Here is a 12110-nt window from a genome sequence, read left to right on the forward strand (position 1 = left end):
AAGAAATAAAACATCACCAGCACTCCAAGGAACCACCCACCTGTCCTCTTCCAGTCATATTTCCCCAGGGTAACCACTATTCTGTTACCTATCTTATTTGTAAACTCTACTAATCTGATGGGCAGAAAATATCTTGTTTTTTACTTCTGGTTACTTAGGAAGGTTAAATCTCCTCCATGAAAGAAATGAATGGCATCTGTTTTAGGTGCAGAACATGAAGGGATTTTTCATAGTTGAAAACGCTAAAGCAAAGATTCTACAGGATAACCTTTGTCATGTATTATTTTCTCAGTAAATATTTGAGTTCCTTTGGGACAGGCACTATGATTTTAAAAAATATATATATATCTTCCTTTCTTTGAAGTGACAGATTTCAGTACCTTCTACAACTGGGAGAGTATATTCTGTGTGTAACAGTAAGGATATGTGGCTAGAAGCTGACCTCTGCTGCAAGCTTCTGATACGATGTTGGAGGAAGGAGCTCTAGTCTTCCCTGGTGGCTGCTAGCCTTTCATTCAGCTCAAGCCTGCCTGCCTCTAGCTTTCCCTTGCAACTTCTCAGTTGTTTTTATTTTTTTCTTACGCTATTTTTCTGCTGTGGTAGCAAATTTTGCTTAACAAAATGTGATGTTTTCTGTGTGACAAGGTCTTTGTAAATATCCTAGTAGTTGACTGTTGAAATATGCAAAAAACAATTCACCAGGTTGTATCTCATATGCACATCATGAGACTCAGTCCTGGAGCTTAACTCCTGAGGACAGAGAGTAACCAGCCGATCTGCTTCTCTCCAGGAATCGACAAGGAGAACGTTGAACTCTCCCCAACCACTGGGCACTGTAACAGTGGACGGACTCGCCATGGATCCGCAAGCCAAGTGCAGAAGCAAAGAAGCGCTGGCAGTTTCAAACGTAATAGCATTAAGAAGATCGTGTGAAGCTTTCTTTCTTTCCTTTTTCAAACAGACTTAACTTACACGGGCTCTCCACTAGTGACCCCTTCACCACCGTGCTGTGATGCTGCACTTCATGTTTTATAATGAGCCCATCCAAGTCTGCCATGTTGCCAGATGATCAACTCTTGGAAGCATTGCCTAAATTTAATGCTGCTTTTTCTTTAACTTTTTTTTTTCTTCTACTTTTGGTGTTTCTAGTTTAAGCAGGTGTTCAGAACAACTGCAAAGAAAGCGGGAGGTCAGGACGCTTGAACTGAGAACATCCCAATTGTGAGAGAGGATGAATTCTCAAATACTGCTACCACTGGCCAGCTATGAAAGCCATTTGCACAGAGCTCTCTGCCTTCTATGTTTTCCCCTTCTTCATCATACAAAGTAAAGTGTTAGTCTTATTTACACACTTTTCAAGATAGAAGTGTATGGGAGAAATAATACTGTAACCCCAGTATGTTTAATCTGACTTTTAGCTGTGGACTTTTTTTTACCTTACAAAACTGAAGGAACCATAGAGGTCAAGCCTCAGCGACTTCACACCATAAAGCCACAGGCAAGGTACTTTGGGGGGTGGAGGGATTTAGTATTTTGTAATGAGTTCTTAAGAAGTACTAACACTTGAGTATTAGCAATAATTACAGGAAAATAAGCATAACCACATATATCTTAATGTCACTGAATTAAAGCGATGGGTTCTGAGGCCTTATCCAAACTCAGTCATCCAAACTAGTTTATTTTTTTCTCCAGTTGATTATCTTTTAATCTTTATGCTAAAAGTTGTGTTTTTTTTGTTTTTATAAGCCAAAACTATACTAAGTATAGTAATTATGTGTTTTCCCCCTCCTTCTCTTCTTTCCTAAATAATCCTGAGCAGGGTAATCAGTGAACAAAGTGTTGAAAATTATTCCTCAAAGGTAATTTTCATAGATGTTTGCATTAGCTCCATAGCAAAATGGAATGGTACGTGACTTTTAGAGTAGCTGATGCTGTTATTTTGTTTAATAATTTTCCCAGAAACACAGAGTATGGTGTATATTATCAAAAATTTCTTTGATGACATGTATTTTAAGTGTCTTGTAATCTTCCCCTCCCCTCCAAAAAAAAAAAATCAGGAATCTCTTTAGCAAAACATTGGGGTTCTATATGATAGAATTGCATTTAATCACTGTGAAAGGACTGGTCAGCCTGCGTTAGGATGACAATAGGGGACCTTAAGAGTTGCTGCTATATTGAACGGTATGGATTTATCATGGTGTTGGAATTTCCATAGTAATGCAGATCCAAGTTTTTTGTGGTACCTGCAGTATGCAAATTGATTTGACTTCAGTGAACATAATAGTAGTATCTGGATGTTCCAATTTAGATCTAAACCATATTTATTACAAAAAAGATACTATCCCCCTACTCCCAGGTTCCCTTTATATGTTACGATGTAATGGCTTTGGGAGGGGAAAAGATACCTAGGGGAGGGGGAGCTTCCTGTAGTGCTATTTCATGAGTGGATTTCAGTAAATTAAATTCCACAGCTAAATCAATAAATAATGGTACATTGAAGTGTTCTGATTTTAATAATATAACACATTTCACATTTATCCACACAGTAACAATGTAATATGTTAATGTAAATAAAATTGCTTTTGATATTCAGAAATAACAAGAATTTAATTTTCTTAATTTGTTTACAGCCTGGGAAAAGTAAGAACCATTTGCCAAAATAAAAGGAGAAAAACTTTAGTATTAATAGTTTTTTTGACATAGAATTGTTGGAAAATATTGAAGACAGGTGCAATTAACTTAACTTTGGTTTTTAATGATTGTAGAGGCTGTATTAGAGTAGAAAGTTCTGTAACAGAACAGCTAGGACTAAGGATGCTGAGACGAGAACAGAGTTCACAAATAAATCCTTAACATCCCAATGCCAAGCTGCCCATTGGGTCTTGGATGCCTGCAGCCCAGTGCTTCTGGGAAGGGACCACAGCTTCTTGCATCCTGGAATAAAAGGCAGATGTGAGCCTGTAATCATCGTGGTTCCATGTTTTTCTTCTTTGTTGGTTGGCTTGGTGCATGTTGGTGGGTGTTGTTATGCTGTTTTGCTTCTCCCATTGAAATAAGGAAACTGCCAGAGGTCTTCTGTTAAGAAAAAAAAAAAGTGATATTTCCATAACAAGTTTTCCAAGGTATGCTATTTCTTAAATTTATTCACTATTGCCCTCTAGTGGAATGAATGGAATGAATTCACTTGAAGTACCTCATGAAATGATCAGCGTTGCACAAATCAAAATTGAGCTTGTTTTGAACTGCAGAAATACTTTTGATCAGTACATCCTAGAAATTGGAAAACTTCCTAAGGTTTAAAAGATACCTTGTTTAGAAAACTTTGATTTTTTGAGGAAAATCTAGATTTCTAAGTAACTAAAGTGAACATGAGTTAAGTCTCATCACTGTGCTTCCCCTGTGAAATAAAACACTCTTTTAGGCCTCATACCATGACCTACCCAAGAAATCGGAAGCTCAGAGCAAGTTTCCCATTTTGCATAATCTGATGTAAGTTCTGTAAAGAACGTAGAAGTAATTTGGGGTTTGTGGATGTTACCCCCTGATTTTTTAAAGAGGCAAACGTAATTAACTCATTACGTTTTCGTTGTGCATAACCCACCTGGTTTTATCACTGCTCCAGTCCCAGGGGTGTGCCCTGTTTGCCAGCATGAAGAACATAGTTCACTGGCTTTGGGGGAGAGCTGTGAGGCTCTGTCCCTCATCCACACGACCAACACCTGCCCATTACTGAGTGCCAGTCCCACACGGGTCCTGAGCCCAGCGCTGAGGACACCACGGTGTGCAGTCAGCTGCCACCCCCACAGGATGGAAGCTGGCAGCCCTCCCTCCCTGCTTAGTGGGTTCTAGAGCTTTTCAGTTTGTTTTGACTTTCTGTTTGTTCTCATTTTGTTTTACACCCCTCCCAACCCTCCAGGCATAAAGAGGCATGTCTTAATGTTATGCAATGGACTTACACAAAAATTCACTCTTCGTGTCAGCCACACAGTTTTTTTTAAAGCAGTATATTCACCTGTAAATAGTTTGTGTAAAATTTGACAGAAAAGTATATTTACTACACTGTAAATACATGTGATGATATATTGTATTATTTTGCTTTTTTGTAAAGCAGTTAGTTGCTGTACATGGATAACAAAAATTTGATTATTATCGTGTTAGTATTGTTAACTTCTTCCTGCAACTGCGTCACCTCATTTAAAGAAAATGCTGTGTATTGTAAACTTACATTGTATATGGTAACTTCCTCCCCTTTCCATCTGGGCCTAGACTCTGGCAGTTCCCTCGTCTATGACCTTGTTAATATTGTATGCCAGCAGGAGAGATACTGCCCAACAGTCAGAACCGATCATTGTAGGGGAAAACTGTAGAACTCCATTTCAGATCACTGTTCCCCACCCCATCTTCCTCCCTGTGTATGTACTCCCCCCCTTTTTTTAAGTAAAATGTAAATTCAATCTGCTCTAAGATGTGGGGAGTGGTTTAATTTCTTCACATGCCTCAGCTCTGTGTTCTCACTCCCCCCGCCCCCACTTCTCCCTAACCTTTTGAAACATTCAGGCCATTCCCTTTCTTTTAAGGACCCCTTGGGTTCTCCTCCCTCCCCCAACCCCTCCATGGGAAAGATCCTTCTATTTCCAGAACCTTTCTAAACTAAAAGTAATTTTGGTGAAAGGTGTAGGGGAGGAAAAAGCTTTCCTTGAGCCTTTTAGGGTCCTTGGCTGGGTCTGAAAATCAGACCGACAAGGACAGCCCAACAGAAAAGCACACAGCACAGATTGATTCAGTACAAGTTTGACGTGACAAGGAGCCTTCCTAAGAAAATGAAGACCCGGACGAACCATTCAAACACTGAGAGCTGCTGTGCTAGGTGTGATGAAGAGTGGGCAATCGTGGAGGAACATGATAGGTCCAAGAGTATGAGGTAAGTGTAGTCAACCCTGGGAAACTTAGCGAGGCCCCAATGTCTCCTTTATCTTATGTTTGGAGATAAGGACGCTCCTTTTTTCTGGGCTCAGGGAGGACGCCTCTCACAGGAGGGTTTTCTGCCCTGTTTTCGGGGCAGAAGGGCAGGGTCAATGTCAGAATGCATGCCTTCCCCCATTTTCTCAGACTCCTTCAGCTTAAAATCTTCAATATGCCAAGGTGCCGTATTTTGGGGTTTTATGTTCTGAACTCCATCAAATGCTTTCTTAGCACCTGCCGAGCTGAGGGTGCCTCTCTTCTCTGGGATAAGCTGTCTTGACTTCTTTTAACCTGAGCACTTAATCAGAAATGCCAAGATACCCCGAGGTCGAGCAGTCAGAGGGCCTATGTTAAGACCTCACAGTTTCTCCAATATTTCAGCTCTCCGTCGACGGACTCTTCCATGACACTACGTGTGTAAACACTGGAAAACACTTTCCCTGGCTCCACTGCTATGAGCTTTACTATTTACCCCCTTATGTCAGCTACTCCCACCTGGAGAAAGAATCCAATCTAAGCTCCATAGGCAGGACAGAGCTGGCCCTAAGGAGGACAATAGTGTCTGGCATTAAATAAAAGACTAAAACACCACAAAACAGATTCCTGCAGGTCTGAGGCAAGTGCTGGTCTGTTAACGGGAAGACTGAGAGCAGGTGTACCTCGCCTGAAGAGCTTGCTAATACTTTTTAGGCCCATCTCAAAACTCTGAGGCAAGGGCAGACTCCAAGGATACTGGGAGAGACAGAGTTTAAAGCTGCTGAGGTGATTGCGCTGGGTGCCCAGGCATAGTGCAGATAGCTGTCTTCCCTGGGGCCTGAAGCCTGGTAGTCAAAACTAGGGTTGCTGTTGGGGTAATAACCCTTTGGGCCACACCTCCCCATCCCTTGACAATAAGCTCCTTGAGGACATGGACCATATTATTTATCTTTTGCGGGATCCCATGCCCATGTTTTGTCTGCACAGACTCTTACTCTCTGGGACACCCTCAGGGATTTGAGAAATGATCAAGAATTCTGTGTGTCCTGGTAGGGTTATGTCTAGTGAGCAGCTGAAAGTAAGGTTACATTGAGAAGGCAACAGAGGTTGGGAATGACCTGGCCCAGGGAGCACAGGCAGCAGAGCAGCATCTAGGCAGGAAGCAGCACACTAGAAAAGGGATTCACTCAATTTCATTTTTTCCACTTCGGGGAATGCACCCTAACTTTCTACACTTTAACTCCATAAAAACATGCCTTAGCTCCAGAACAGCAAAAATAGGGGTTCTCTGTATCTTTTCTTTTTTGTTTAAGATTTATTTATTCATGAAAGAGGAGAGAGAGGCAGAGACACAGGCAGAGGGAGAAGCAGGCTCCAAGCAGGGAGCCTGATGTGGGATTCGATCCCAGGACTCTAGGATCACGCCCTGGGCCAAAGGCAGGTGCTAAACCACTGAGCCACCCAGGGATTCCCTTCCTTGTGTCTTTAAGTCTGGCCCAAAGTCAGAGTACAATGAGAAATTGATGACAAGGGATGCTGCTCCCTTACCAATCAAATAAGCTGTGGATGGAAGGCAGAAAGGATTAGGCAATCTGTGCTTCAAGCAAAAACACCACTACCACCCCCAATACTTATATCTAGGATTCTATAGGAGACAAAAAGTTGTTTGTTTTTTTCCATTAACAAAATAGTTATTTTTTGAGTTTGCAGCATCATTCATTTATGGAGGAAACATTTATTGGACCCCTTGTTTTCACAAATGAACTCCAGCATCAGCACCTCCTGGAAAGAGCTCTGTTCAGGCCCTTCTTTGTCTGGGTTGTAACAGCTTCTGGTTAACAGTATTGTGACCAACTGTTCCTACTCCCCTCCAGTTACCGTGCTTGCTTGAAGATACTCAGCACGTGGTTGCTGAATAACGCTTAAGGCTCTATGTTATCAGGGAACTATAGAGATAGATGTAATCGACAGAAAGATCCCATTCACAGTAGCTATCCTAATGCAAAAATCCTTACCAAAATGGAGATGACCTATGTCTGTAATAAAGTCCTGTTGAAAACTATTACCAGATTTTTCAGATTTCACCTATCAAGGAAATTTCCAAAGTGTATTTTGTCAACTCATGCATTTAGAAAAAAGCAAAAATTTTAAAAAAAAGGTTTTTATAAAAATGGAAAAGCCGTGCTCGCTTCGGCAGCACATATACTAAAATTGGAACGATACAGAGAAGATTAGCATGGCCCCTGCGCAAGGATGACACGCAAATTCGTGAAGCGTTCCATATTTTAAAAAAAAAAAAAAAAATGGAAAAGCCATTTCAATCCCAAAAGGGTAGGGAGAGGGGGAATTCTTTGAGAGGAATTATTTTTGCTTTATAAGGAAATCATTGTGTTGTCCTTATTTTCCTCTCTCTGCTGCTGATTCAGTCTGCTATAGCCTTGCTCAGCAGGCAGACATGTGAGGGGCCCGGTCTGAAAGATGAGCTGAGTAAATGGAGAGACAAACCAGTCTTGGGTGGGAAAATTGAATATTATATAGAGTGCCAATTCTTCCCAAGTTATTGGTTTAATGCACTTCCAATAAAGATTCAAACAAATGATTCTAGGGTGCATCTCAGAGAGTAAACAAGAAAGCATGGCTTAGGGGAAAAATATATATGTATGTATGTATGTATGTATATACACACACACACACACACACATACATATACATATACATATAGTTAGAAACTTCCTAGGTGATACAGCGATTTTTAAGTATTTTAGACTGGTAATTAGATAGAATGGAAAAAGTATAAAGGTCCTAATTATGCTATAGTTTAAAAAGTACATCAGAAAAGCACCGGTAACCCCCAAATTTCATTGACGTAAAAGCCACAAAAGCCTGTTTCCCACCCCGCTACACGTCCACTACTGGTCGGTAGGGGGCGCTGCTCATCCAATTTCTAGGGCTTAAGAGCGCCTGGCGCCCGCCCCCCGCAAAGGTCTGGTCAGACAGCAGAGGGGGAGAGCTCAGGCAGTCCCACCCAGTCTCTCCCTCGGATGATGGAAATGTCCTATATACACACTGTCTAATATGGTGGCCACAGCCACATGGGGCTGTTGAACACTTGAAATGTGGCTGAGACTGAGGAACTCCCCTACTTTGTTTAAATAGTTACATGTAGCTACTGGATTGGACAGCCCAGCATCTGAGGGGGCTCACCGATTCTATGCCCAAGGCCAGATGTGCCATCACTTCTGCTCACAGTCACTGCCAGATCTTGTCACACAACTCCACAAAAATAAATCACACAGGTCAGAAAAGCTATTCTCCACTGTCTGGAAGGGCAGCTAGAAATGTTAGCCAGGAACACCAATTACTCTCACAATAGGGAAACCTAAAAGCAGTGGAAGAAATCTTAAAGATTATGCTTAAAATGTCCTCATGTCCAAAGAACTCACGCCCGAAATTTAAAGGCCAGGAAACCAGGAAATTGCTCTCATTAGAAAGCGTTCATTAAAATCAACTTAAAGAAGAGGCCCATGGAGGGGGGGGGGGGGATGTGTAAAGAACATGAATGGCTGATCCATAGAAAGGAAATACTGTACCTTGCTAACCACTATACAGTGAAAAAGCTCTTAGTAAACAAAACAAAAAAAATGCCAATAGAAACAAATATTTTCACATGTCAAATTAGCAAAGATCTATCTAATACTTGGTGGTGGTCAGGAGAGAAGCGTGATGGACTCTTGTACTTCATCTTTCTGTACCACTAGCCCTAAAAACGTTCACACTGTTTGCCCCAGTTATATTGCATCTGGGAACCTAGCCTGAAAGAATAAGTGATCACAGTGCAAAGACTTCCATCAAAGGGTTACTTATCAAAACATCTGGAGACAACCAAAATGTTGGCTAAATTATCTACGTTCATCCAGCACTTTCTGAAAGCTGACGGAACCTCCTTGCGCAGCCTTTTTAAATGGGCTTAAAGGGGGCACTTGGGTGACTCAGCTGAGAGGCCAGATCTTGATTTTGGCTTGGGTCATGATCTTGGGGTCCTGGGATGGAGCCCCCCACCTCCATGCTCAGGGGGGAGTCTGCTTGAGTATTCTCTCCCCCAGCTCGTGTTTGCTCTCTCTCTCAGATAGATAAATCTGTTTTTAAAAATAGGTTTGAAGATGGGGTGGTTCAGCGGTTGAGCATCTGCCTTTGGCTCAGGATGTGATCCCGGGGTCCCGGGATGGAGTCCCACATCAGTTTCCCTGCAGGGAGCCTGCTTCTCCCTCTGCCTGTGTCTCCGCCTCTCTCTCTGTGTCTCTCATGAATGAATGAATAAAATCTTAAAAAAAAAAAAAAAAGAATCAAGAGTTAAAAAGCCTCATATGAGGGCTGATCCCAAATTATGTTTATATATTTATACATAAATTTATAAATTTATTTGTAATTTATTTATAAATTTATAAATTTATATTTATACATATACATGTCCCTAAATCTCAGTGATCTCGGCTGGCCCAGCCCAGCTCCCAGCCCCCACACCTCTCCCAAATCTGTGTTCGGCAAAACACGGACACCTTTGATTTATGGTTTTTTTGGTCTTTAAGCTAATCTTTTTTTTTTTTTAAGATTTTAAAAATTTTATTCATAAGAGACACAGAGAAAGAGAGAGAAAGGTAGAGACACAGGCAGAGGGAGAAGCAGGCTCCATGCAGGGAGCCCGACTTGGGACTCAACCCCCGGGGCCATGCCCTGGTGGAAGGCAGGCACTCAACCACTGAGCCACCGGGGCGCCCGAAGTCTTTAAGCTTCTCGGGCAAGGGTGGCAGAATCGGTAGCTGGGGCTTTAGCCTAACACCCAAGATTCTACATCAGGCACTGCAGGATCACCTGCCCCACTTCCTGCCCCAACACATCCGTGTGGAAAGGAGCACAAATGGGGGCCGGGAGGCCACCTACACCGTGGTCCCGTCTCTGCCGCCAAAAAGGTTTGTGATCTTGGGCACTTGCTTTCCCTCTTGACACTTTGGGTTTCCCAATGATCAAGGAGTGAGCTTGGATCAAAGGAGTTGTCAGGAGAGTGTCTCCCATCCTGACAGTCTCTGGCTCTCTGGTCATCGGGACTTTGGGATAACCAGGATCCCTCCTCCTATGTCATTCAGGGTGGGCCAGTTACCCTTCAGTAACAAATGGCCCTACCTCACCCCCATCTCACCTTTACCCCATGATAAAGGCTGACAAGCAGCATCTATCCAGGACATTGCCAATCCCAAGGCAGGAGCAAGGAGACATGGAGAACCATGCTTGGCCCGTAAGTCTATCCATGAGTAACACTTCTTCCACATTTCACCGGCTGAAGCTCATCACACATGACTACTTTTGAGTTCCACAGGGCAGAATGTATGATACCCTAGAGGGAGGGGCTCGTGGGGGGGGGGGACTAATAATTAGCACAGTAACACTGCCTGCTATTTACCCATTTATTGAGTCCTTGTAAATATCCCAGGCATCTTGTGGGGTGCCTAGGTGGTGCAGTCGATTGGGCTACTGACTCTTGGTTCCTGTTCAGGCTGTGATCTCGGGGTTGTGGGATTGTGCCTCATGTCTGGCTCCACGTTCAGTGAGGAATCTGCCTGGGACTATCTCTCCATCTCTCTCTGCCCCTCCCCTCCCTAAATCAATAATTAAATCTTTAAAAAATATATAATTGAGGTATCTTGTGACGTGAGTCCCAACTCCAAGATGAATAACTATAGAGTCAACCGATGGAAAGCACTATGTGCACCAAACATTAGTCTGTGTTTACACCAGTATTTTGTGAGAATGTTGAGGTGGGAAGGTACACATGATCTTATTTTGTCTTTACAACTCTGTGAGGCAGATAGGATTATCCCTGTTTTACAGATAAGAACACTGAGGTTAAGTCACTTGGGTCAAGGTCACATGGCTTCTAAGTGGCGGAGCCAGATGAGGATCCCAAGCCCTCTGATTCTGAAACCTATACTCTTAGCCTTTCTATCACACACCTCCCACAGAAAGCAGCAGAAGCCCAGGATGGGCCGGCCAGGCTCCCAACAGTATAGAATACAGGCCAGCCTACTGGGAGTCAGAGGAGGTCCACAGGTGGCAGCCACTGGCGCTGGCCAGGCTGTGATGCCCAGCTGGACCAAGGAGCCTGTGTGTTCTGCGAGACGAAGGGCCCTGGGACTCATCGGCTCTGTATAATTCCTCAGCAAAGACACATAGACACTCGAGCACACCTTGCTGGGGGGGCAGTGAAGACAGAGAGATGGGTGCTGTCAGAAGATGAAGCCGGGGGGAAAGCCAGGCCTCACAGAGAGAGGGCTCCTGGAGCCAGACAGCTTGGATTCAAGCTCTGTGACTTTGAGCAAATTATATCAACTCTCTGTGCCTCACTTCCCTCACCCAAAGATGGAGCTGTTGGAGACAACAGAGTTGGTTCGCAGAGAGGCCCTGGCATAGTGCCTGGCGTGTGGTAGGCCTCAGTAAGGGGTTGCTGGTGTTACAGAGGCCAGAGAAAGGGGCTTGCTGAGGAAGAATAAAGTAGATCCAAAGGTACCCCTGTCAGTGTCAGCAAGGTCACCAAGGAAGATAGCTTCCGAAGATAGCTTTACTTCCAGTAAAATGTATTCATCTGGATTTTATTTTTTTTAAATTTTTATTTATGATAGTCATACAGAGAGAGAGAGAGAGAGAGAGAGGCAGAGACATAGGCAGAGGGCGAAGCAGGCTCCATGCACCGGGAACCTGACGTGGGATTTGATCCTGGGTCTCCAGGATCGCGACCTGGGCCAAAGGCAGGCGCCAAACCGCTGCGCCACCCAGGGATCCCCTTCATCTGGATTTTAAAGGTATGTGTATGTGTATGTGTGTGCATACACAGGTACACTGGATCCCGGAATGGACATGCGCACAATCACACTGGATGAGAGCAGGGCCCTGACATTGATGCCCACTCTCCTTTCTTGGTCTTGGAATGGTACCTTCGGTCTTGAAGTCCCGAAGAGCAGAGACACAGAGGGCCTGGTGTCCTGGCCGGGGAAAGCGCAGTATGTGGGCAGGGCATCACCAAGCACCATGAAAACACTCTAGGGAAATCTGCATGGAATTCTGTAAGAGCAGAGCGGTGAGGGAAACTCACTCAGGGAAGACTTCTTGGAGGAGATGGCATC

General features: G+C 43.6%; 1 protein-coding gene and 1 non-coding gene across 7 annotated transcripts in view; both read left to right on the top strand.

Moving 5' to 3' along the window:
* NF1 (neurofibromin 1) overlaps positions 1-4459 on the top strand; it is a 265517-nt gene extending 261058 nt beyond the window's left edge. For all 6 annotated transcript variants that reach the window (XM_041726981.1, XM_041726978.1, XM_041726976.1 and 3 more), the window contains one exon: positions 791-4459. In XM_041726981.1, the coding sequence (XP_041582915.1) occupies positions 791-933 (143 nt within the window). In that variant the 3' untranslated portion in view covers positions 934-4459. The remainder of the gene's footprint in view (positions 1-790) is intronic.
* A 2660-nt stretch (positions 4460-7119) lies between these two features.
* LOC121474411 lies at positions 7120-7226 on the top strand. The gene has a single exon (XR_005983400.1). It is a non-coding gene; the product is annotated as a U6 spliceosomal RNA (small nuclear RNA).
* The last annotated feature ends 4884 nt before the right edge of the window (positions 7227-12110 follow it).

This window comes from Vulpes lagopus, chromosome 12 (assembly GCF_018345385.1).
Source record: "Vulpes lagopus strain Blue_001 chromosome 12, ASM1834538v1, whole genome shotgun sequence".
NCBI classification, from domain to species: Eukaryota; Metazoa; Chordata; class Mammalia; order Carnivora; family Canidae; genus Vulpes; species Vulpes lagopus.